The 25,718-nt window shown below is 49.9% G+C and overlaps 2 protein-coding genes across 6 annotated transcripts; one reads left to right on the forward strand and one right to left on the reverse strand.

Moving 5' to 3' along the window:
- Nucleotides 1–778: 778 nt before the first annotated feature.
- Nucleotides 779–19,676, reverse strand: LUC7L (LUC7 like). 5 transcript variants are annotated; one of them, XM_052773248.1, is made up of 11 exons: nucleotides 19,553–19,676; nucleotides 17,516–17,610; nucleotides 12,451–12,549; nucleotides 11,633–11,743; nucleotides 10,826–10,969; nucleotides 10,213–10,389; nucleotides 9,264–9,352; nucleotides 4,781–4,810; nucleotides 3,665–3,829; nucleotides 2,537–2,598; nucleotides 779–1,145 (listed from the first exon to the last, which is right to left on the reverse strand). In XM_052773248.1, the coding sequence occupies exons 1-10, from the start codon at nucleotides 19,611–19,613 to the stop codon at nucleotides 2,571–2,573; spliced, it is 999 nt and encodes a 332-aa protein (XP_052629208.1). In that variant the 5' UTR covers nucleotides 19,614–19,676; the 3' UTR covers nucleotides 779–1,145; nucleotides 2,537–2,570. The 5 variants fall into 5 exon arrangements, with proteins under 5 accessions (XP_052629208.1, XP_052629210.1, XP_052629205.1 ...); XM_052773250.1 differs by lacking the exon at nucleotides 2,537–2,598 and adding an exon at nucleotides 18,717–18,787 and having other exon boundaries at nucleotides 19,553–19,667; XM_052773245.1 differs by lacking the exon at nucleotides 2,537–2,598.
- Nucleotides 19,677–22,720: 3,044 nt separating this feature from the next.
- Nucleotides 22,721–25,056, forward strand: PERCC1 (proline and glutamate rich with coiled coil 1). The gene is made up of 2 exons (XM_052773101.1): nucleotides 22,721–22,911; nucleotides 24,189–25,056. The coding sequence occupies exons 1-2, from the start codon at nucleotides 22,886–22,888 to the stop codon at nucleotides 24,925–24,927; spliced, it is 765 nt and encodes a 254-aa protein (XP_052629061.1). The 5' UTR covers nucleotides 22,721–22,885; the 3' UTR covers nucleotides 24,928–25,056.
- The last annotated feature ends 662 nt before the right edge of the window (nucleotides 25,057–25,718 follow it).

Raw genomic sequence — 25,718 nt, forward strand, 5'->3', positions numbered from 1 at the left:
TAAACCTAGTTACAAATAAGCTAGTTACAATATGCAAATTCCTCCCACACGTGTTAGCACATGGCTGGTGTCTCAGTCCCAGGAGAAGCGGTGTGCACCGCCACGGGCGACTCCTTTCCTTGCCTTGCCCCTGGATTTCGCTCCATCCCGAGTCACCTCTGCCACTCGGCCACCTTCTGCCTGACTGGCCTTTTAAAAAACATACACCAACGCTTTTTTTTTTTTTTTTTCAAGTCAGAAAACTCCACAGAGGAAGCTCTGACTCCAGAGTGCACAGTAAAGAGGCAGGCTAGCTGTGGCTGTACTCCTCTACAGAAGAAATCAGTCCAGATTTTCCACTGTTCGTGTTTACACCCGGTATCTGATCTGCTAAGGTACTAAAACCAGACTTGAGCCCATCTTAGAAATGTGCTCCAGCCAATTTGATCATCCTCACAAAGATGAACAGCTTTCGAAATAAGCAGATCGGGGCCAAATTTTGTCTGTCTTGACTCAGCTGGAATCATGAGGCAACTCTCAAATGCTGGAGACATAAAAATGAGGTGGCTAAGCGCTAAAAGGAAAAAAACCCACACTTCTGAATTTCTTTTAACAGATATAAACAGAAGGAAAATTAAGTGAGAACCAGCGCTACTGGTGTGCTCACAAAGGGTCAGGTAGATCTTTTGGAAAGGGCTGAAGCATTACAAACATCACAGCAGCTCAGGTCTCCGACCACAGCGCTGCCCCTGACTGCCGCGTTCGCTGGGTCAGGACAAACACAGTGTGTCAGCCACTGGCCTGAATTGAAAACGATCTGTCCAGATTTATTTATTCCTACTAAAACAAAATCCTGTTAAACAGTACGTAACTCTGTGTCTCTACAAACTCACAGCTATCTGCCAAACAATAAAAATTCCAAACTACAAAAGATGAGTTGTATTCAGTAAATATAAATGGGAAATTTAGGCTTTGTGTAGAATGTTTATCAGACTATTTACAGTGCAACACAGATCGTTTGAGTTCAGATCTCGCCAGCTTCTCTCTCTTCTGATCTCTTGGAACGAGATTTGCCATTTGTGCTCTCGTGCCGTCTCTCAGAAGAGCTCTTCTCTTTTCTCTCTCTGTCTCGTGACTTTTCTCTTGAAGATCGATCTCTAGAAGATCTGAAGTACAAAGTAAACCATCGCTATAAGCTTCACAACTAAAAGAATTTTCAAATATGCACAAAATGACAACATCCTTCCCTAACAGGGCTGTGGCATAACACAAGTTTCTTACAGAAATGTGCCTAGGTACTGCGACGTTGGGAGTGGCGTCCCCAAGACAGCAACTCTGGCCCCTTTCCGAGCTTTATGTATGAGAACGCCAGTTTTGCAGCACCAAGTGCACAGCGCAGCCTTTGTTACTCTCTCCTTGGAGTGATCCTTTCAAGCTGTTACCACAGAGGCTCTCTGAGGTCTTCCCTGGGCCCCTTATTAGTTTACCGGGCCATACTAAAGTGCCTGCAATTTCTTCCTCATCTATCGCTCAGCTCTGTTTGTGTCTTCTAGAGTAATTTTTCATTATGCTCTAAGTTAGTGACTTTCTGCTCAACTGCTTTAAATACCAACTGTATTCTTTGGACTCAAATGCTCGCTCAGCCCTGGGCTTTTTCCTTTGCATCCTGACAAGCGCTGTCCTTGGCAGCATCCTGGGTTCAAAGTCAGGATGATACAGATTTATATTCTCAGCCCACAACACAGGCAAATCTTTTCACAGCCTGCCCAAATGACAGCTACAGATTTTCAGCAGTGCTTCACTCTATCAGCCCACACAGAATTAAGCAAAAGGCTTCATGTTAGGTCCAATCTGAAAAGGCTGTTTTCCTGTATGATTCATGCCAGCTTATCGACTGGCAGCCTTCAAAAGGTGCTGATCCTGAATGAGCTCTAGCAGCCCGCACCCCTTCAGAACTAGGCAGAGGCTTTCACAGACCCTGCAGAGCCAGCACATTTTACTCTAGGACTTGGTACGCAGGTTTGTCTTTACAGTCACAAGGAAAGGACCTGGCAGGTACCTTAGAGGTTCCAGCTTTCATTTGTGTCAATTGTAAGCTTTGGAAATACTGCACAATTGATGCATTAAAACCTTACAGCCTCTGTATCATGAGCCATTTCATTTTCATTAAACTGTGTCATTTAACCAGAAGACAACAAGAGTCTGTCTGATTAGATTAACCCTTTCCCTGTTCCCACAACAATGCTTCCTGCCCGTAGTCCTCCTACCCCAAGACCTCCAGATCCTGTGGCAGGCTCTCCATTTCTTTATACAAGTGACAGCTCAGACCAGCAGAACCTGAATGCAGGTTTCATTAATTCTCAAGGTGAAAACAGAAGCTACACTCTTTCAGGGAACAGGGTTTTTCTGTTTGTTCTCTTGGTTTTATTTTCTTAAACTGATCCTGGTTTCTCCCCAGTTCTCAGTAATTTTGTAGATGTATGTCAGCTAGCCAATCCCCCTACAATCTCAATTGGCTAATTTGAATGTGTTCAAGGTTTTCGAAGTAATCCCTTACCTGCTCTTTAGTAATAGTTATTACAGGGTCTTCCTCACTTCCTAATTGTCCAAACTTCTTTTCTTTATTTTTCATGTTCAAGACAGATTTAAAAAAGGACTTTAGTATCTCAGCCATTGGAGAATCAACAGTATTTACACACCCCCCTCAATTATTAACAGACTTATTTTTTCAGACCATTATTTCCCTCCCCTTCATCAGGAATCTTTAAAACCTGCTCTTACCCCTTAGCTAAAGTGACACAAGACACACAACAGTAGATTTGTTTCTAGAATTGTACTCAAGTGGTGGTGCCTAATTGGGTAAGACAGTGCTAAAGCAATCCCCTATTAATTAGGAGCATTTAAAAAAAGCCAGATCTAACTTCAGCAAGCACCTGGCGATAGACTTGCTCCTGGGCTTAGAAGTGCTGTAAGGAAACACAATGATTCCTTTCAATTTTTCTAATACTTCTACATATGCTTGCCTCATCCTTCCTCCAACACGGTCTTTTGCTGAGTTTCAGAAGAGACTTAAAGCCTTTCTTCAGACTACAGAACTTCTCCTCCGTGACAGGAGAATGGTATACTCCTCCTCTTGGCTGCCTTTTTCCCTCCCTCCACTGCAGATTCCTAAGCAATTCTCTCTCTCTTGAGCAGCCTTCTAACAGAAGACTTCCCCCAGATCCCAAATCATACACTTCCTTCCCCATGCCAGCACTGAGAGAAAGAACCTGGGAAGCAGAAGGTAACCATAGAAATGTAACATCAAAACTGCCTCTCAGTTACTTGGGCTTTTACAGGCCGGGGGGGTTCAGTTAGCTTAAGCAGGCCTTTGTGCTGTTTCTTGTACAAGAAAACCAGCAATTTCTCAAGGCTCAGCAGTGCAAATCAAGGAACCAGTTCTATCTCCTAGACTCTCCTCTCAAGCTGGGATCTCGCTGTACAGTTACTACCCTACTGCTCGCATGTGAGGCCATCTACAAATGGCCACCGGGAAATCCTGCTTTGGCCCAGGAGCTGGTACGGGACACTGCAGCTGCTAACTTGAGAAACCGTTCATACTCCTGCTTGCTCTAAGGGACTGGGGAGGCTCACTGTGATGCCAAGGACTCCCCTTTCCAGAAGCACTCGTGTCAGGAATACATACTTGTGTTTTGAACTCCTGTCTCTGGACCCCCGTCGGTGACCTCTGCTATGGCTGCGGGAACGGCTCCGGTGGCGTCTGTGTCGGTCTCGGGACCGGGAGCGAGACTTCCGCCGTTCACGGGAAGCTGATCTCGAGCGTCTTCGCCTCCTATCCCGAGACCGTGATCTGAAGAGGACACAGATTGCATCAGGCTCAGGAGAAGGGCCAGTACATCGGATCTGCGTACCTGAGCCCATCTCAAACATTCCTGAGTAACAAATATCCAGAGCATCAGCACCCACCCCCGCCAGCCACACCCATGCCAACACAGAAGGCAGATCATCCACAGGGTGGGCATCTCCCTCCTGGGCCTCATGCTATCAACAAAATGCCAATGGGGAAATTCAATTTGCTTGGAAGCTTTTATATAAAGCTCCCACCGTTAATGTAAGCATGTGCCGATGCCTAGAGCAGAGCTTATCAACCATGCCTCACTCAAGGTGAGACCTGTATAAGTAGAAGAGAGGCCAAAGTAAGTGGCATGTGAAATTACCATAACCTATATGACAGTCTGCCAAAAGAGAGTCTCCCTTGTGAAAGTACTGCACTTTAGAAGCCGATTTGTTTCAATCTGCTCTAAAAGCAAAACAAAGGATGCCAATGTATACGGGAAGCAGTAGACAGGAAGATCTCCAGGTACATGATCACAGAGAATGCTGTCATACCGTTAAGGCAAGCTTTTCACAGAGATGTGGGGGGCTTTTATCTTGAATCTCTGGATTTTTACATCTGAGGTATTATATATGCAACAGATATATTTCAGACATTAAAACTATGAAAGTATATTACACATTTATTGAAAGAGGCATCAAGTACATTCTCAGACTCATACTCTGCAGCACACGGCACCCTCCGTCCTGACCAGGCTAGCCAGCATCTGCTTTCTAGCCCAACGAGTGACATTAAGTTGCACAGCACCACTGAGGTGCCCAAGCAGTAGTTCCCATTTCTTTCAGAGAGCAAAACAAAGAGACTGGGGCACTGAGTGAACTCCATTTGTGAGATCCAGGAAAAGCCTCAGGAGCTAGATAGAAACACAAATATATATTTGGGAGAACTATAGAACTGTGCACTCACCTTCGACGATCTCTATTTCTTGATCCAGACCTAGAAAGAAGAGGAGAGTTAAGCAAAAGAAAGTATGATATAGCCAGTGGGTTTTCAACAGAACCACCCATCCAACCTGGCAGGTCTTCACCAGAACACAACAATACCCCAAGTAATATGTCAGTTAAAAAAAAAGCTTGCCATTAAAACATTTAATTAGACTCAATTTGGGGGGCAGGGAGAATTTGTCAAAAACTGAAGAACTCCATAGAAACACTAGTTTCTACATGCAGAGCTTCCCATCAGAACAGAAAAGGTCTACAAACCAATTCAGTCTCTGTTAATAAAGCCCCACAAAGAACCTTTCTGACTAAGTTTGCTGTGCATATTTGTTGTATACTCTTTACCCTCTGGCAGTCTAACTTCAACTAGATCAACTCTAACATTTTCAAGAGGAAGTTGACAGTTTTCTGATTTTCGTTCCTTTGAGTTAGTTGCACATTAAAAGGGTTTTAATAAAGAGAAAACAACATTTTCTCACTCGTATTTAACAAACATTAGAAGGAAATTTGCATCAATGACTTTTTTTCCCCTGTTTGGGAAAGATGAGCTAGAAAAAAAAGGGGAAACAGACACGAGGGAAGAACTACTACTGAAAAGTAACTGATATGCTGAAAATCCTTCATCTCGGACTTAAAGCCACTTGAGAAGAATCATCCAAGCCTCACTATTCTTTCTCACATTTCCATGGCTTCAGAGCTCATGTGCGGCTCTCTCAGCTTAACACTGTAAGCATTAAGCTTTTGACAGCCTGTAAATAACAATGTCACAATTCCTTCAACTTCTGAAGCACCATTACTCAGCATCAGTTAAAATACCACTCCATGTGGAAGATACGCTCTCCCTCTTTCTCTATGGCCACATTTCAGAACCAACTTACACCAAAATGTCACATGTTGTCTGAACAGTCTCTTTTTGCTTTAATTGAGAAGTGGCCAGTCTCCCTGTTTAGTGACTTAAGAGACTCACTCTCGTAACTGCTCCCGTCTCCCCACTGCATACAACTCACAGGGGGTGTTCCAGTCACACAGCCACAGACCTATTCTGGCACTGTAACAGGAGATGCGGCTGAAAGCTACGCACAGACAGAATTTTAAAAAGCAATGGAGAAGCATCTATTTTAATAATATCATTTAAAACCATACCTGGATAAGACAAGATTAAGAGAATCAATGTGCACTGATATTCCTTCACAATGAAATGGGATTGTTCAATGACAGTAGAAAGAAAAAAAAATCCCAAAATTTAGAAAGGAATTCAGGTAGAAGGACCGTAAACAAGGTGGAGCTGAACTTGGAGTCAGGCAAATGCAACATGCTCTGAGGCAATACGCTAGACAACCTGATGAACGAAAAGCTGATAAACCAGGAGAGCAAGGCAATACACACCTCCTTTTTCATGTAACAGAACCTGAAAGAGCAGGAGAACCTCCTGTAGATGCCTGGCAGGCAGCTGAATTTTTTTGATTGTTGTAATTACTCCAAGTTCTTAATGTTCTTTTCCTCCTGATAACTTTATTCTGGATCACCGGTGCACACATCCACACAAAGCCCTTCTACATCCCCTGAGAAGCCTGGCTGCCCTTCCATGCCTATGATCTGAGCAGGAGTATGCATAATAAACTCCTGATAATCACTCCCTAGTGCTAGACTTCAGAATTCAGGAAGCATCCAACAAAACAGCACTTTCCTTACTAGCCTGAATCAGTATACAGCAGGAGACAGTAGAATACTGCTGTCCAGAGAAGCAAGAGGCTGAGCATGTTTATTTTCTTCCTCTTTTTTGTCCCTGCATCACAGAGGCTATATGCTGAGTTTCATAACCTGTGTTTTATCCAACTTAATACAAAGGAAATCCATTTGGCAACTCCACCTAAACTTGTTTGCTGGTGTACTCTCGACGCAAATACCGAGGTCTGCACTTCCAAGCATGCCACCTCTCCACAGAATTTCAGTCTTAAGAGATGACTGGGTAGCCCGCAGTCACCAGCAATACCAAACAAAGGTCTTGTGTTTATTTACCACTAGAGGTGACAACCCAGCTCACTCATTCCTATGTGGAAATCACAGTTTAATTGACAAACTAATAAAGCCTGTGAGAGGCAGAGTTTCACAAGTGAATCTACAGGTTTCCATAGTATGTCACAGTGCCTGTAAGTCACCAAGACTTCTCAGTAAAGCAGTACTCCTTCTCTTCCTGAATAACACCATGAAGATGTCGCATATGAAGATATGACAAGAAGACTTGGGAAGGAAACATGTTTTCTATGGTTCCTTAAAGTATCAAGCTCTAGTTAAGAGAGGCAGACTGAAAGGCAGAAGTCACCAATTAGTTTTTGATGAAAAAATGCTCCTGTAAGCATGGTGTTGCACAGCTCCAGCAGGTAAGGTGCTGAGAAATCAAGAAATCCGGGCTCTAATCTCAGTTCTGACACTGAGTGTCCACTGGGAAAACTACTTTCCTTTTTTGGGTTAAGTTCTCATTTTGGAGAGGCAAATAATTTGACCTCCTCTGTATGACACTCTTGGCTCCTTCATAACAAGTTTTTCTTCGGTATCTGAACAGAGGAGCATACAGATGCCTCCATACAGAGAGAGAGCAAAGTCTGGCCACAGTCTCTAAGTAGTGCCACATAGGGAACCAGCAAGAACTCAGACTTCAGGCCAACTCAATGCAGTTCTTAAACTCTTCACATTTAAAGCATTAAATAAAACATTCAAAAGCCATCTTCAAACCCCCTCATCAGATGCATCCATATATGGATCACCTCTGAACACAAGAGGTTCCTTAGCTCTCAACAACTGAGGGTTTGGGGTGGTTTTTTTTTTTTAACAACCCACAAAAACAAAACCACAGGAGGAAGAAAATCAGCATTTGGGGAGATGCAGACCAACTAAGAGATCCAGAGGACTCTTCCTGAAGGCAACTCTCTTGAGCAATTTTCATGCAGAAAGGATCTCCAGGAAGAAGAGGCACCATGGAGACAGACACACTGAGTCCAGGTTAGATATGGTCCTATTGTGGGTCTGAAAGAGCCTGCCATGAAGCAGCTGCATGTGAAGACACTTCTTGTTTCATTTCCATCTTTCTGATGATAGCAACAGCATGCTACATCATAACTGCAACAGCAGTCCCTTTTGATTAACTCTTGTGCTCATCTGCCAGTTCCAGATTCTCCAGCTCCCAAATACAACTGCATTACTGACAGTCTTGCATGGATGCCAGAAAGTTGTGAGGCTCTACATAAAGTGCTGCTGTTCAGGAGAAAGCTGCAGCACAAACTGGCACTTCATATGACACCAGGCAATCCACAGAGAAAACCCACATAAAACACCCTAACTGGAGAATGTGTAACAATTTGGGGCTTACATCTTCACAATACACCAAAATCACCAAGCTGCAGACCACAGAAAACAAAGCTGCTTTGATTCTGGTATTTATTTGCTAGCATTTCCAGCAATGTACACCCAGAAGCCAGCACCATCTTAGAGCATACTGCAGTTACATGTCTCCTATGCCTCAAACATGGATGGCCGAAACACACTCTTCAGTTAACACTGAGGGTCAAGAAGAGCACAGCCAGCAAGGTTGGTTTTTTTGACACAAGAAGTATGAGAAACACATGAGGTTAACTGGGGAGATGCTGTGACAATGAGAACAGCATTCCTACTCAGCCACTTCCTCTGCCTGACCACTGCAAATAACTACCCTCTCCACACCAGGCTGTTTAACTGAGCTGTTTGCACACAAGACGCCTCTTCGGTTCAAGTACAGAAGAAATAGTTTTTCCAGTTCAGCTGGCAAGATGCAGAAGAGCTTGTCCTCAGAATACCAACGTTGCAGCCACTCCTGCTGCTCAAGGATTATACATATATGAGCAGAAGGTGACACATATGGCCTTCCACCAGACACAACCACCAAAAGCAGCCACTCCTTGGGATCCCTCAGATCCCTAGGAAGTGTTTTCCAAAGCTGTGCCAAAAGCACCGCAGTGTTACTGCAGAAAAGTTTTGGAGCAAGACAGGCAGCCCACCGTCTGCCTCACAGATACCAGCTCCATTCTGTTGTCATCTCCTAGCCTAGAAGTGAGGAAGGCTGACCAGGGAATTTTTGCATGACTAGTGCCTTTTGATCAGACCTAGCCCTCACTCATCTTAAACTTTCCCACTCAGATGCATTGGATGAGGGCATTTTATTCAGATGCCCAAATATAGGGACTCACGTGTTTCAGATACACAATGGAGGTTAAAACAAGACACATAATATCGCTCTAAGGTGGGGGTTTTGTGCATTTGTTTTCCTATTTAACTGAATGCCAAGGTGCTCACACAGCATCCGGAGCATGTCCAACAGCTACTCCAGCAGCAGATGCTGCTTTCCTGCAATGCTCAGATACAAGAAATCAGACTATTTCAAAACCAACTTCACGAGCCAGTTATCAGCTTCCACTTACCGTCTGCCCATTCTCTCCTCTCGTTCCCTCTCCTCTCTCCGTCTCAAACGATCCTGGTTTCTCTTCTCTTGCTTTTCTGCCACTGTTTTCTGGAAAAAAAGTCCACATTTCAGCCATACAGTAACAGGTCAGAGAGATCTGCAGGGAGACTATTCTGACAGCAAGACAAAGGTAGTAAGACAAAGAACCATTTCACTGCATTTTTATGTGCTAGTCAAGATCTCTACCAAGGTTCCCATTTTCCTCACAGCTTCACTAACATACATCAGTGCAAGAAATGCCACTCCCTACTCTGCTTTGAGTGCTTGTGCTCTAAGAGACAAGCCCATAAGCTTTGAGGCAAGGACTGTCTCACCATGAGTGTACACAACACACAATGAAACAGTGCTCTGGCCTTGCGCTAATGATCAAATCGAGGCACTGACCTCAATATACTGCCTAATGAATAGAGCACAGGAATCACAACTCTTACTCGAGCAGGCTAGAGGTCTCTGTTTGCAAGCAAGGCCAGTACCGTAACTCCAGTACAAACCATTTCAGAAAACTTCTAATCACTTCAGCTACTGAAGACCTTTTTCACTGACAGCACTATGTGAAACTTCAGTTCAAGCATTTCGTTAAGAATTCTCAAAGTCAAAAAACCCAGAGTGACAAATTTCAGCCAGATTAATGAGAAAAATACAGGCATCTATACCAATGTTCTAAGGAATACATGACAGCAGTGATCCGGTTTGACTCATTCTGAGGGTACATATTTAGTTACCCAGAAATTACAGAACAGAACCCAAGATGAGGCTACACGCAAACCTCCACCGGAAGTTTCAGGGATTCTGCAATCAGAAATTTCTGGCCTTTTACAAGCACTCTGCAAAGAATTCTGTATTCATTTAATGGAAGTGTTGAATGTCTTCAAAACTAAAAGGAGAAGGTTTAAAACAGGGAGGATTACCCTCAGCTGATCCAGTTTCTCACGAATCTGAATGAAACCCAAGTGTAATTTGCCTCCAAAGTGGTCAGCAAGACGGCGGTCGTTGTCATGGAGACCCAGATATGCTGAACAGACTTCACACACACGGAGCTTCTGCTGCTGGAAACTGGATGCAGGCATTGAATTTCGGTATTCTTCCTAAAGGGAGGCAAAAAACCATGCAAATGTCAGGAAACCCTTGCATAGTCACAAGCCTCCAGGGAAATCCCTGCAAAGAACTGCACTGCCACTTTCAAGAATCAAAAAAACACCCTCAATATAAAGGAGGTGCCATACAAAACGCTTTGCAAGCACAGCTAACCTGACAGCCTATCCCTGCAGTGACTAGTGACCAAATATTTCGGAGGACAAATCCTTTCCCACCCCAGTCAGCTCTCTTCACTAGATAAAAGTTTCTAAAAAGCTTTTCTTCATCTACCACAGTACACTGCCAACTGCTTGCTGGCACATGGCTGAAACTGAAAAAGGAGGTGCTGGCAACATTGGAAAAGAGGTAGGAACCACCCAGCTGTTTGTCATGTACTCAGCCTAGCCCAGTCCGCTATTACAATTCATAGGAGAACCAATGCCATACCTCCGCCTCTTTCTTTTTTGCTCGGACCTTCTCCACTTCCATCAGGATCTTTTGAGACTCATCAACATTTCCTTCAGCTCCCAGCTGTTCAGCTTTAGCTAGGAGTTTTCCAATGTCTTCATTCAGCTCATGTACTTTCTCTGCCTAAAGAGAATAGCGTGTTTTTAATAAGACAAAAATACTTGCTAAAGCTTGCAGGATGACTTTTCCTTTTCCTCTAAAAAATATCGTTTAAAAAAAGCAGTTGTTGGAAGAGGACCATAAATCTCCGAAAGTCAAAGGAGTCCCAATAAAAAGGGATTTGTGGGCCAAGTACAGGCAATGCAGTCACAGACACATAGCAAAGAGAGAAACTGGACATGGAGAGGACATCATCAGTTCTGCCGCAAACAGTGGCACATTTCTGGCTTGCAGGACAGGATAGAGTCCACAAAACCAGCTTCAGAAATGCTTTGTATTGTTCCCATGAAGCAAGTTCCCCAAAAGGAAACTCCATGAGCATTTACTAAGTGAAAAGACAACAATCATGGGATGCATATACTATTCTAAGCTATTACATTAACACTGAATAGTGTGGTGGGAAACCAGTATGCTTTATTGCCATGCTAAAAGCAACCTATTTTAGAGTTCATGTTTTACGCTACTATGGCCCTCTGAACCAGTAAATTTGTCACAAGAACGGCCAGAGCAGCATTTGAGGAGGATGGCTGGAATCCACAAAGCCTTTAATTAATGGTGTCAGAGACAACACAGCATCAGTGGTCTCACACAGACTTGCAGAACAAATGTTTAATGAGAGGACAATACCTTTGCAGACACTTCGGCACTGATCTCTTCCTGTGTCTCAGCCAGGCGTTTCTTGGCCAGCTCTGTTCTCCTATCACACTCTGCGATGAAGGATTCCAGGTGATCCATTGCCTGCATGTTCAGACAAAGAATTGTGAATAAAGGTACTCGCCATGCCAGATCTAGGTTTGACAGCCAACAGCTGGCTGGTACAATCCCTGTATAATGCACAATCAACCACAAGAACAGATGCCTTAAGAAAAAAAAATACATGACACTTTGCAGAATAAGTAAAATTTGATCCCTGCCCTTAAGGCTGTCATCCGTCTGGAACCTGACACAGTCCCTTTACTTGGACACAAACAGGATGCTCACACGAAGACTGCTTTGCACTGGAACTTTCAACGCATGAGCAACAGGTGCAAAGGCAAAAGCACTGGAATAACATGAAAAGGGAAGACAGAGTTGTTCTTCCACTTGATTTGTTCTATTATAGAAAGCTAAATCTGGCAAAAGTGAACCCACAGAGCTTTTAATGTCAAATTTCCTTCTGGGACAGGCCACCAGGTTACAATGACCTGGTACAGAGCAGCAGGCGTGGGATGTAAGGAATGTCAGAGGAGCCTCGCAGCTAGGTGGGCTAATGGGGTTGCAAGGGCCGTAATTAGTTCTACAATTTCAAGTCAGCAATCAAGCTGGCATTCAGGAAGGGGAAGGGGCTGCACATTCTTGTTGGATAACACATCAAATAACATGGCTAGCTGAAATGCCCACTGAGTTCTGCTGTTCAGCCAAATAACTTCATGAGGCAGTTTCCACAAAAGTAACTTTGTACTCACATCCAGCTCAAAAAACAGATCTCTCTCTTTACTTGCAATCTCATAATCTGCTCGCAGTGCCAAGTCATGGATCTTTGTACATTCTCCCAGGTCCATTCGCTGTTGAAAAGAAAAAAGAAAATCAATGTAAGAACCCTCCATTATGGAAGCAAGCAGCAGATACTTAACTCTTGCCAACTGTATCGTATCAAAACGCAGCTTCTTTAGGAAGAAGAGCTTCCTCTTAACCTGTCAGTAACAGAACTAGCCAGAACATGCTTGCTAGAACCCCTCTTTTAGGTGTTCCTGGAACAACATTAAAACACCCCAAATGCATGAAGTCCAGCCCTACTCATCCTCTAGGTCACAGCACAGCCTTAGAAATTGCTGGGAGCTGGGAAGGCGCGGCACGCTGCAGCAGCAACTCCTTCAATGGGCACTAACTCCAAATGCCTCCTTTTATACAGCTTTGTACCCTGTTTAAACCTCATCTGGAAAAAGTACATCTGTGTCAGGACAAGCCCTAGTAACATACTGAAAGATACCAAATCATAGAACACAGACAGAATGTTTCCTATCAAGAACAAGTGGACTTAAGGGAGTAAGGGCGATGGCCGGTAGAAAAGCACAAACCCACACTCAGGAACAACAGATTCATAATTCTACAGCTAGCCCCTTCCCACATTCAGCTGCTGCCTGGAATTTTAAAACCTGCCCAGCAAAGCTAATTCCTATGCATAAGCCCATCTAGTGAGAGACTTCTTGAGACCATCTCCCTTCCCAGAAAGCTCTGACTGGCATGCTGCCCTTCACTCCCATTGCAGTTGATGCTATTTAAATTTGTTATTTTTCCCCAACCTACTAGTTAACAGCCACATGAACCAAAGTTAATTATGCTCTCAAAACATAGAAACTGCATTTTGACATTATCAATATGTAACAGAGAACATTTCTCTTATTCTTAAAATAGAAAAAGAATATGACATTTTGAAAGACAATAATAAAAGGTCTAAATGTGAGGCACAGTATGAATGGCATGGTACAGGTCATCACCAGCCACCCTCTTCTCTCCCAGTCACCACCAGTCCCAAGGATCCCAAACCTGAACCCAGCACAATAGGTGTCAACTCACTGAACTGCAGAAAAAGCTAAATACATCTAAATCAGTATCAACACAGAATCCCTGCAGAACATCACAAACTAGAGCTGGGGGTGCCAGGGACACCTATGTGAAGCAATGCGCTCAGACAGCACCAATGGACGTGTTTAGAATGAAGCAACTAAAGCAAGCTCCACCAGGTAATGCTCTGGGTTTCAGCAGCTACTTGTGTTATTAGCGCTTCTTTTTTAAACAAAGAAAACAATTCCGGATGACTTGCCACTATTTAGCCTTCCTCATTTTGCTCAGGTTTACCAGAAACAGGAGGCCTCAGGCAGCAGGCTACAGAAACAGACACTGTATCCAGGAACAGTCCTACTGAGCTCTCTAATGGTAGAAATTTAATGCCTACAAAAAAAAGTGTTTGGTACTTTCAAAGCTTGATCATGTTCATCTTCGGGCAAGCCTCTTCAAAGAATGCTAGCAAGCTACTGTTATTTTACCACAAAAAGAACTTTCCATGATGCAACTTAAATCTTTTATTCTTATGGCTATTCTACTGAGATCCCTTTCCAATATAGGGAGAAAATAGCAATATTAGATGCGATTGTCACAAATCATAAGTATTCTTATCTGAACTCTTCTTGCAAGCTGAGCCACTAGTTTCAATTCCGAGAAGGGGCTCCAACCCACAACTTCAGAAGAGCCAACAGTGCGCTCCATATTCCTCTCCCTGTTTGTTAAAAGGCAATGAATCCCTCAACCTCTTCCTCTGGAGGAGAACATTCAGGTCTCACCAGCATACAAACCTCAAGCCTTCCTCCATGTCCTTCGAGATGATCTAGGTGCAAGGAGATTTTCACAGGTATTGCTCACTTGAGGTAAGACCACTAGCCCTTCTGTCTCAAAGAATCCTCTTATCTCAGGGAGGCCTGTCATCAAATACTCACTCTTTACAGCAGTGATCGTGACTTCCTCCAGTCAACGCTCATGGCTGGTTTATAATACAGGTATTTGAGACAGGTAACCAGCAGAGCCTGAGTAAAGATTTAACACCCCCCCCCCAACACACACAAATATTTAATACATTTAGATGCCACTGCTAATTAGTCCTGCTCACATTTGCTGAGCAATCCACATTTTGAGGTATCTCCTATGATCTCCACTAAACTACTAACTCACCAGAAAGTCTATTTCCATGAGGAAGGCTCTTTAATAGTAATCAGAGCTACAGAGTTTCACCCAAGTAAAAAAGGAAAGCAGAGACCCCCACAAAACAGTTCTGCAAACTACAGATTTCAGCTCACTCATAACTCCCAGTGGGGGACACAAATTCCCCGAATGTAATTTCCAAGCTATGCTCTACCTGGGCAGCTTTCAGCCTCATCTTTCAACGTATTAGTGGTGCTAAAATTCAGGAGGATTACCAGCCGATGCCATCTCTGAATGTGCTGCAGTACTTCCACTGACAGAAGTATGCTTACCATTAGCTGCAGAGCTGACTTGGTGCAGGCCACTAACAATCTAGACGACAAGTCCCCTGATAACAGCACATGGGCATACTAAACTAACTTGTGTTCTCCTGGAATTTTCCTCCTTTCCCAGGGAGACCAAAAAGAGAACCATTGTAGCTTATTTAGTGACAAGTTTAGACAAGTTTCTGGGGCCAAAGGCTCTTATGACCAGGAACATTGGTGCACCTAAACAAAGCAAACATCAGCATGCCTTCTGCAGCTCAGAGTATTCCAGTGCTTTACTTACAGTCTGGACTCCTTCTCTTACCCTGCACCTGAAGGTCAGTGAATGGGACTCCATCACATTTCACTGAGCACAGCGACCCAAAGGATCCAGCTTCCTGCTTGTCTCCAATCAGCCTCCCACTAAGGAATATCTGCACGCATGAAGGATGCAGCAACAACAGTGCCTTCGGGGGGAGTATGCAACATAACCAGCACCAGAAGGCTTGGAGCATCTGTTGGAAATTTCCAAAAAGATCCAACATCCTGATTTCTGCAATAATACACATCCAGAGATGGATGCTACCCCATCCAGCTGAGGCTGATTCACCCACAAAGCTCCTTCCTTAATGGAGCACTGTAAAATGTCAGTGAACCTGAGATCACGAGGAAAGCCTGCACGTTCCAGTTAAGTTTCATTCTGCACTGGTAGTGCTGACAGCTGAGATGCTGTTCCCGTTCCAGACATCACATGTTCTTTCAGCACAGATCTGTGGCACCAATACTTTTTCTTGCCCCCAAGAACCCACTGACAGCAGTGTAGAGAGCTCCACAGCCAGTTAAAGGCCACCACAAGACTATCTCAGTGATCCACAAGATCATCTTCACAGAAGCAGTCTTCCTTCCTGCTCCTGTGTGAGATTTCTGAGCACAAATTCCACAGCAAGAGGGAAGAGACGGACTCCCTACAGACAAGTAACAGCAGAAGCAAGAGAAACAGATTTCTGAACATGCTTCTCTGCCCCAGGAGACTCACAATGCACCTGAACACCTTAGACTTCCTCCGAGCTTGGGCACTAGCTCCAACAGCCATGCACATCACTTAATTCAACCCCTTCAACTCACTATTTACCTTCTTCCTGGAAATGTGCCAGAAGAGGCAGAGGGCAGCCTGAATCTTCAAAACACCATTTGTGCCACAAAAAACTGTTGTAGAATCTCATATCAAAAAACATACGCTAAGCATAGTGACCTGCACAAAGGATAGAGGTGGGCAGAAGGTGATTTAAGCAGCTTTACAATTCTGAAACGGAAGTGAGGTGATAGGGAGGCTGATGGAGCGATTGCTGGAAAATACATCAGAGCTTCAAATTAATAAAAAATAAATACAGAGATATATAGAGATTGGTACTCAACTCTTCCAACCTTATTCTGCAATAGCAGCCATTGAGAAGCTAAAGTTTAAGCGCTCAAGCCAAGGCAGCTTTTGCTAAAGCTCTTTATGCTAGTGCTGCCACGGAGTCTTTCTATCGCAGCGACACAAACAGAGGAAGGAGTGCCAGCCCTCCGCTTTGTTGGTATCCCACTGTGTCAAACCCAGCTCTTGAAATAGCAGCAGGAAGGGCTATAAATAACGACAGTTATCTTTAAACAATCTGGTTAAGTGGATGGACAATGTGAATCGCCACAGTATATAGTGTCAAACAATGAGGGTAAAGATGGATTTCAAACATCTATATTCATCTCCATCCTGCAATTCTCTAATACAGCAACAATTGCATAAGACATGCACTGTTTTCTTTTGAAAGTCGGACCGCATCTTTCATCTGGGTGCCTAAATTGAATACTTACTTTGCAAGATCTCACTGTTAAAAGCCCACATCACCTTTTGCTCCCAGAGAGCATGTGAGCCAAACCTTTGAAAATTGGCCAGCTCTGTCCCCAGAGGGCGGCAGCGAAGGAGCCGACTCAACTGTTTCAAACCAGTCAAGCAGAGTGACACTGCTTAGACTAACCACCTCTAAAAGACAAAGTCGGCCTGAGCTGTAACCTGCCATTAGCACGCCAACCAGTAATGATGAAAAAGCTGCCGTTCCATCAGGAGAATATCACATGGGTTGAGAGAGGAGACTGAAAAGCTCTAAGGATTATTGCAGCTGGCAAGAAAAAACTTGCTAACCTGAAGATGCAACAGTGAACTAGAGCGCCCAGGACAGCAGGCTAGCTACGATCTTGCAACCTCCATAGGACAAGTTTCAGGCCCTAACCATCTCAAACAGATAACAGAGAAATAATCTTGCAACTTCATGTAGGATTGTGAGAGAAAAACCACTGCAAGCAAATCCTAAGCGCTCCTGACTTCAGCGGTTCCATAAACAGGTCACAGAAGCTGAAATTAAAATTGTGATCACTCCTTGGGCACAGCAAGTCTGACCTCTCCTAGGAGTTACCTACGATGCACAGATGAGCCCTGAAGAACTGTACCAATGTCTGCCTCACCAGAATTCCTTATCACAGAGGATATACTTACTGTTCCAGCCAGGATATCATGCGGACAGCAATCCAGAAGGTGGCTCTTGCAAACACGATCGTCTGTAAACTTCACCCTTTGTCTGGTTTCATCTCCTGAAATTCATTTGTGGTTTTAAATAAGGAGACATTAGAATACTGATAAGAGAACAAAGATGACGGTATGATCATTTCGCCTCAATATGCAGATTAAAATACTTGGGTGTTCCTGCTCCCCAAAATTACTCGAAAAAAGCTTAGAGGGTAACAGGATATTCTGGAACAGTTATAATTGGCAACAAACATTATTTTAGCATTTATTCATCCAGTACACCATGTTAAACACAGTGTTGGCGAGCCAAGTAACGTCCAAGGCCTGTCATCCATATAAAGAGACAGCACAGCCAGAAGAGAAAAAAGGAGACAGACAGTCTGGCTCGCAGCCAAAACCTTTTCTTTCTTTCCCCCACCCCCCACCCCCCTTTTTTACTGTGAGGAAGGGGCAGGAGGTACTGAAACCCACGCTATCAGAGGGCTATGAATCACAAAACAGGGCTGTGCTGGACAGTTTTTATAGGCGATTGCTATTTGCTCATCTGATAATTAAGACATCGGTCCGCTTGGTTTGAAAACCAAATATGCAGTGTGCTTTCCAAGGCCGTCCAAAGACGAATCTTGTAGGTCTTGGCCTGGAACATGAAGCGTGCTTCCCACCCATGTCCCACCCTCAGAAGACATTTTACACTCAGGAGCCACTTAAACAAGACAATATCAGAAAAGCAAAAAAATAAAAAATAAAAAAAGAAACAAAGTTAGTCAATACACACTGCGAGCTCCAACATATACTATACCCATCTGCATTCTTCAAGACCTCAGCTGCAGAATTTTATGCCCACTGTTGAAAAGTTTTAAAGGAAAAGTTTTCTTGCCCACACCTGCAGTAAGGAAGTCAGGGGAATGATACATAAAAGTAAAGGCAAAGTGGTAATGGTATGTGACAATTTTAAAGCTCATCTGTGTATATGACACAGGTATGTGTAACACTAAAGTATGAATATAGTTTAGGATTCGCAAGCATCCAGGAATAATGTTGTGTCTACTGAAAATGGTTTTTTTATTTTTTTTTTCTTTCTAAGCTACACTTTTAAAGTTACTTGTGAAAAAAAAGCAAACACTTTTTTTTTTTTTTGTTATAACAGCTTTAAAAATTGGTTGTGACTCACGGCTCGATGAACATGAGGCTTTTCTGCAACTCCCTTGCAGATTGATGTAGGCAGGCAAAGATACACTGAACCTTTATAAATAAAATAGAGGGGCCACAATTGTTCAGTTTGTATGAAATAAAAATATGGGAAGCAATTCAATAGCAACTCAATACACAAAGAAAGAAAAGCACTTATTCACTTACGAAACAAAGTGCAAAGGACCTGAACAGCCCTGCTAACGTGCCAAAGGGAATTTAAGTACTCAGCAAGTCGCAGAAGAGAGGTACAAACCGCAGCGGGAACATATTTTGCACAGGCTGTCACATTTCTTTTCTTGGACAACAAACTACAACGGCCGGCTCCTGCAGGCACACCTACCTACATGCCTCTGTACGCACGGCGTGGCCTGGGCACGGAGGTTTCCCTAAAACCTCTCTGCGGCAGCCGGGGCCCGGAGCGGCGGGCTCCTCCCGCGGCTGGGCCACGCCGGGCGCTTTCTAAGGCCAGGGCCGAGACGGGCTCCTCCGCCGGGCAGGCCTACCCCTACCGGGCTCCCTGCGCCGAGCTCGCTAGGCCGCCCCGAGGCGCGGCGAGGCCCGGGCCCGCTCCGCCTGCCCGCCCAGGCGGCCGCCCCGCACCGTCCGCTCGGCGGCGCCGGGGCCGGGGCCGGGCCGCGGCGGGCTGGGGCTCCGGCTCTGGCCCGCCGCGTCCCCCGGCGCGGACGGAGGCCGATCGCGCCGCAGGTCCGGAGCGGAGGCGGCGGCCGGGCCGGGCCGGGCCGGGCCGGGCCCCGCGCGGCTGAGGCGGCCGCCAGGCCGCGGCGTTTCCTGCAGGCCCCGCCCGCCCCTACTCACCGTCCCGGGCCGTGCCCATGAGCTGGTCCAGCAGGGCCCGCATCTGAGCCTGGGCCGACATGGCGGGCGCGGGGCCGGGGCGCGGCGGGCGGGCAGCTCCGGCCTGGGCCTGGGCGGCGGCGGCCTCGGCGGCTGCTCCGGCCTCAGCGGCGGCGGCGACAGCGGCGCGCGGCGAGCGCTAGGCGGAAGCGGCCCCTCCCGCCACCGCGCGGCATGCCGGGACGGGTAGTCCGCCGGCGGGGCGGGGCGCGGCTCCCGTCAGACCGGAGCAGGGCGGGGGGGGGGAACGCGGGCGGGCGGGCGGTCCGGGGTGGTGGGGCCCGGCGGCCGCTCCGCTCTGTCGCCGAAGGGCCCCCGTGTGCGGGGGCGCACCGGGCCGCCTAGCTGCGGCTCCCCCGCCTTAGCGGGACGCCTCGTTAGCGGCGGCCTCGGGCAGGGGGACGGGCACCCACTGGCCGGGGGGCACCCGCGGCCTGGCTCCTCGCTGGACCGCTGCCATGGGCTCGGCCCCCATCAACGGTGCTGCCCCTGGGTGCCCCGGCACCCTTCCCCGGGGCTGACCGAGCATGGGCCCAGTAGCCGGCCCACAGTGGCTGCTGAGCCGTGCTGAGCCATGCCAGGCCGTGCCAGGCCGTGCCAAGCAGCTCCAAACCGTGCCAGGCCATGCTGAACCACATCAGGCTGTGCCAGGCCGTGCCAAGCAGCGCCAAACCATGCCAGCCTGTGCCAGGCCGTGCCAAGCAGCGCCAAAGCGTGCCAGGCCATGCTGAACCACATTGAGCTGTGCCAGGCCGTGCCAAGCAGCGCCAAACCTTGCCAGCCTGTGCCAGGCTGTGCCAAGCAGCGCCAAACCATGCCAGGCCATGCTGAACCACATCAAGCTGTGCCAGGCTGTGCCAAGCAGTGCCAAACCTTGCCAGCCTGTGCCAGGCTGTGCCAAGCAGCACCAAACTGTGCCAGGCCATGCTGAACCATATTAAGCTGTGCCAGGCTGTGCCAAGCAGTGCCAAACCGTGCCAGGCCATGCTGAACCACATCAGGCTGTGCCAGGCCGTGCCAAGCAGCGCCAAAGCGTGCCAGGCCATGCTGAACCACATCAGGCTGTGCCAGGCCGTGCCAAGCAGCGCCAAACCTTGCCAGCCTGTGCCAGGCTGTGCCAAGCAGCGCCAAACCATGCCAGGCCATGCTGAACCACATCAAGCTGTGCCAGGCTGTGCCAAGCAGTGCCAAACCTTGCCAGCCTGTGCCAGGCTGTGCCAAGCAGCACCAAACCGTGCCAGGCCATGCTGAACCATATTAAGCTGTGCCAGGCTGTGCCAAGCAGTGCCAAACCGTGCCAGGCCATGCTGAACCACATCAGGCTGTGCCAGGCCGTGCCAAGCAGCGCCAAACCATGCCAGCCTGTGCCAGGCTGTGCCAAGCAGCGCCAAACCATGCCAGGCCATGCTGAACCACATCAAGCTGTGCCAGGCTGTGCCAGGCCATGCCAAGCAGCACCAAACCATGCCAGGCTGTACCAGGCCATGCCAAGCAGCGCCAAACCATGCCAGGCCATGCTGAACCACATCAAGCCATGCCAGGCCATGCCCAGCAGCGTCAAGCCATGCCAAGCTGTGCCGTGCCAAGCTGTGCCGGGCGGGCAGGCAACAGCGGGTGACGTCAGGGAGCAGACCGAAGGGTGCCCGTGGCTTATCAGCTCCCACCTACCCTGTTTGCCCAGCGGTGCCCGGGCGGGATGGCTGCTGCTCCCGCCCCGGCATTGCTGGTGTGAGTGTTTGGAGAGGGGAGAGGGAGCACTGCAGAGCCGGTGCCGGTGCCAGTGCCCAGCTCTGCCCCCACAGGGTGCCCAGGGCTGCTGGCCCGGGCAGACTGGTGGGTGACAGCCATGCCCAGGCTGGCACTGTCCTCACCAGTGCTGCCCTATGGCAGGGGCTGGGGATCCCACCTCAGCACCTGGGGACAGCTCAGACCAGGGTGCAGGGTGCTCAGGGCAGGGTGCTCAGACCAGGGTGGCAGGGAGGGCTCCGGGGGAGCAGACCAAGAGCTGCGGTCACCCCAAGGGCAGGGGGACAGGGCAGCTCTGGAGCAGGGCTCTGGCTGTCCCCAACCCCAATGGCCGGTGTCCCACCCCCTGAGCATCCCCAGCACAGGTGGTGATGGGCTCCGGGCGCTGTGTCAGGCCCCCGCCACCCTGTGCCCTCCAGCTGTCACAGGCAGGCTGTCCTGCATCCCCAGGCCGTCCGGTGTCCCCCAGCCACCTCCAGTCCCCCAGCTGTCTGTGTCCTCTGGCTGTGCTCTCTGCTGCCCCAGATGTCCCAACTGGCACGTGCCCCTGCCAAAACAGAAATGGCACCTCTGGCCACAGCTGCCTCGGGACCCAAGCTACTCGCCATCGTCACTGTCCTCGGTCCGCCACATGCTGCGTGGGCCAGCACGGCTGCAGGCCATAATGGAGACATGGGGCACCCCAGTGCCCCATCCATGGTGACAATGCTGCCATCCTAGGTGCTGTCCCCACCGTGGGGCTGGCCCAGCTGCTGTCCACACGGCATATCCCTATCTCTGCATCCACAGGCGCTGCCTGGCAAGAGCCACTGGCCCTGGGCACCCAGCCCCACCACTCCCCGGGGAGCACAGCACCCTGAAGTGCCTCTCCCGCCGGCCGTGCCATTGGAGCTGTGTCCTGCCACCTTAAAAGGTTCCAAACCCCATCCTGGGGCTGGTCAGAGAGCCCCGCATCCACCTCGGGGAGGGGGACGAGGATGGAGATGGGGGATCTGGACCCACACGGAGGCTGCACAGCACCTGGCCCCACTCTGCAGTGCAGGGGGTCGGCGCTGCAGGACCCCCACAGAGAGGCTTTGCCCTCTGCAGCCACGGCAGCAGCGCCTGTTTGCAGAGGCATCGCTCGATAACACAGTATGTTCTTCAGAAGATCCCTACTCCAGGAGTCAAAATAGCATGAAATTTAATTTTACGCCTATTTGACAAAGCTTGATTTTGCCTCCAATCAGCAGGGAGATAAGAGCCCTCGGCACAAGTGTGCGGGCAGTTTGGCAGCTGGGGCTGCCGATTTAATAGGTGAATTTACAGGAACAACACTTGAAAATCCCCTGGCTAGTGAACCATTAAGGTGAGCCCTGCCTTCCGTCCCCGCGTCCCTCCCCACGCCGCTCTCCCGTTGCTGGGTGCTAAAGCAAACCCCAGCTCTGTTTACCGAGTCTACTATTACAATACAGCTACCAAATATTTGCCAGCCGTCAGCTCACTGCTCCGCTATAAATACTTCAGGCCCAGGTGGAGGGACGGGAAGGGGGAGCGCCGCGGGAGCCTATGCATGGCCGGGCGGCAGCACCAAGGTGAGTGCCGAGCCGCGGCCCTGGGTGATGCCTCCCTGCACTGGGGCTTTTCTCTGTCTGAGGGTGGGAGCGGGGCAGGCTGGCTTTGTTGCCGGGGTGGCCCCGCTCCCTTTTCCCCACAGCCCGGAGGTGCATGGTGCCTCAGGAGGCTAAGCCCCCCACCGCCTGCCCCAGGGCAGCACGGAGGCCGGACCGGGGGTCCCACGGTGGGGACAGCATGAAGAAAGATGCATGGTGACCCCAGAGATGGCAACGATGCTGTCTCCAGCTGGATGCAGGGCCCAGCACCGTGCTTGGCATGGCGGGAACAGGGCTTGTCCCCCAGGATTTGTCCCTTGTCCCAAGACCCTCTCAGGGCCAGGGCTGGGGTGATGGCAGTCCCAAGCATGTGGCCAGGGATGGCCTGCAGCGAGGCACTGCTAGGGACCCCAGGGCACAGGTATCACTATCCACATTGGGCCTCCTCCAGGTCAGCAAGACCCAGCTGTGGCTGGAGCCCACCAGGGTGGTGCGAGGAGGTGGCTGGGTTTGCCGTCGCAGGGAAAACCACGGGGCCATTGCATGGGCAAGGCATGGGGCTCAGCATCCCAGGTGCTCAGCCCAGGGTGGCAGGGACGGCTCAGCCCAGAGTGGCAGGGTACTGAGCCCACGGTGGCAGGGTGGGTGCTGAGCCCCATTCACCTCCATGCACAGCCCCAGGGTGAAGGGGAACATCCTGCTGCCCCACAGCTCTGGGGGACATCCCTGCTGCCCCATGGCTCATGGCTCAGGGGGATCAGGGCTACATCCCATGACTTGGTGGGGACATCCCTGCTGCCCCATGTCCCATGGATCAGTGAGGGCATCCCTGCTGCCCCACATGCCATGACTTGGGGACGTTCCCATTGTCCCACATCCCATGGATTTGGGCGGACATCCCCGCTGCCCCATGTCCCACAGCTCGATGGGGATGTCCCTGTTGCCTGATGTCCCAGGATTCAGCTAGGTTATCCCTGCTGCCCGATGTCCCAGGGCTCGGTGGGGATGTCCCTGCTGCCCCATGTCCCATGACTCAGAGGGAGCGTCTCCACTGCCCTGTATCCCATGGCTTAGTGAGGACATCCCCACTGCCCCATGGCTCATGGGGGATGTCCCCGCTGCCCTGCAGCCCCACCCTGGCCACGGTGTGGCATGCCACGGTCCACCTGCCACCTCAGGGCCAAGTGCCACTGCAGGGTGGTGGGTCAGGGAGGGTGCCGGGGTGCGTGCCACCCTCACCCCACTGTCCCTGCCCGCAGGGTGAGTCCGGGCCCTGGGGTGCCCCTGCACGCTGACATGGCTGCAGGCGTCATCCAGTCCCTGGCCGAGCTGCGGCTGCCCTCACCCTTCCCGCACGGCCTGCTGCTGCCCATGCGCCCCGAGCCCAACTTCCCCGACCTCTCTGAGGAGGAGGAGGAGGAAGAGGAGGAGGAGGAAGAGGAGGCTGCAGAGGAGAGCATGAGGCCGGAGCTGGCCGTCCCCAGCGCTGCTGAGACCACCCTGCGGCTCCTCAAGTTTTCAGAGCTCATCAGCTGTGACATCCAGCGGTACTTCGGGCGGCGGGGCCGGGAGGAGGCTGCTGGCAGCCGCAGCGTGTCTGAGGACTGCGGCTCGCCCCGGCACGCTGAGGCCCAGCCTGAGACCGTGGCACCGCAGGGCGGCCCTGGGGCCGTGCACAGGCTGGGGCCGCTGGCCGAGCTCTTCGAGTACGGCGTGCACCGGTGCCTGCCGCCCCGGGCAGCTGGCAGCAAGACGCAGCGGCTGGAGAGGAAATATGGCCACATCACCCCCATGCACCGGAGGAAGCTGCCACCCTCCTTCTGGAGGGAGCCGGGCCCCAGCCCTGCCAGCCTCCTCCACGCCGGCACCCCCGACTTCAGCGACCTCCTGGCCAACTGGACGGTGGAGCCAGGGCCGGAGCTGCCGGGTGCTGGGCGGGAACTGCTGCCCGAGCCTGGCCGCCCAGAGCTGGAGGCTGAGCCCTTCGCTGGGCTGTGACCCCACCGTGGCCCCAGGGGCCTCCAGCCCCGCCACGTGCCACCCGGTTAATGATAAACCCAGTGGCCCCGGTGCCAGTGCCGGGGCACCTGGAGCTGCCGGGTCAGAGCCGGGGATGGGACGAGTGAATAAATGACTCCCGCCAGGCACCAGCGCATGCGGTGTCCTTTGCTACCCAGCACCATGGTGTCCCTGCTGCCAGTGACAAAGGGTCACGGCTCAGCGTGGCCCTCGGGGGCCGCCGGCTGCCCCGGCAGCAGGAAGAGGAGGGAAGCGTGGTGCCGGCAGGAGCCAGCAGCCCGTGTTTACTCTGCGGCCCAAGTCAGTGGATCCCATCTCCTTATCTCGGCCGCGCAGGGGCAAAGGGCGACGCGGGGCCTCATAAAGCACCCGGCTGCCAGCACCCAGCAGGGACCTGTCACCGCTTTGGGGACCCACTGCACCCCACAGCTCCCCTGCCCCATGGCAGTACCAGGGAACCAGACCCACACAGGAGAGCAGGGCCATCCCACGGTGCCAGGGCAGCTGGCCCTTCCCCACAGCCCCCGCCACCAGACCTGGCTGTTACCAAGGCCCAGCCAAGGCATTCTCTGCTTTGTGGCAGCTCTTTGTTGGCCTTGAAAGGGAAAAGCACCCGGGAAGGGGCAGCCGCCCCCCGCCTTCAGCGCTCCAGCCCTGCCAGAGGGCTGAGGAAGGGGGGCCCTTGCCTCCCCCCATACAGCCCCCCAGCTTGTGCCCTCCCAGCACCAGCAGTGGCAACAGGGCTTGGCTCAGCCCTGGGGGGACACCGA

This window comes from Harpia harpyja, chromosome 21 (assembly GCF_026419915.1).
Source record: "Harpia harpyja isolate bHarHar1 chromosome 21, bHarHar1 primary haplotype, whole genome shotgun sequence".
Lineage (NCBI taxonomy): Eukaryota > Metazoa > Chordata > Aves > Accipitriformes > Accipitridae > Harpia > Harpia harpyja.

What these genes read in the sequence shown, in the direction of transcription:
- LUC7L (XM_052773245.1), bottom strand. Translation starts at nt 19,613, where the DNA reads ATGTCGGCCCAGGCTCAGATGCGGGCCCTGCTGGACCAGCTCATGGGC. An exon ending in ATCTGTTTTTTGAGCTGGAT is followed by an intron (nt 11,744 to 12,450) that starts GTGAGTACAAAG and finishes CTGAACATGCAG; the next exon opens with GCAATGGATCACCTGGAATC. An exon ending in CAAAAAAGAAAGAGGCGGAG is followed by an intron (nt 10,390 to 10,825) that starts GTATGGCATTGG and finishes GCCTCCCTTTAG; the next exon opens with GAAGAATACCGAAATTCAAT.
- PERCC1 (XM_052773101.1), top strand. Translation starts at nt 22,886, where the DNA reads ATGCATGGCCGGGCGGCAGCACCAAG. An exon ending in GGCCGGGCGGCAGCACCAAG is followed by an intron (nt 22,912 to 24,188) that starts GTGAGTGCCGAG and finishes CCCTGCCCGCAG; the next exon opens with GGTGAGTCCGGGCCCTGGGG.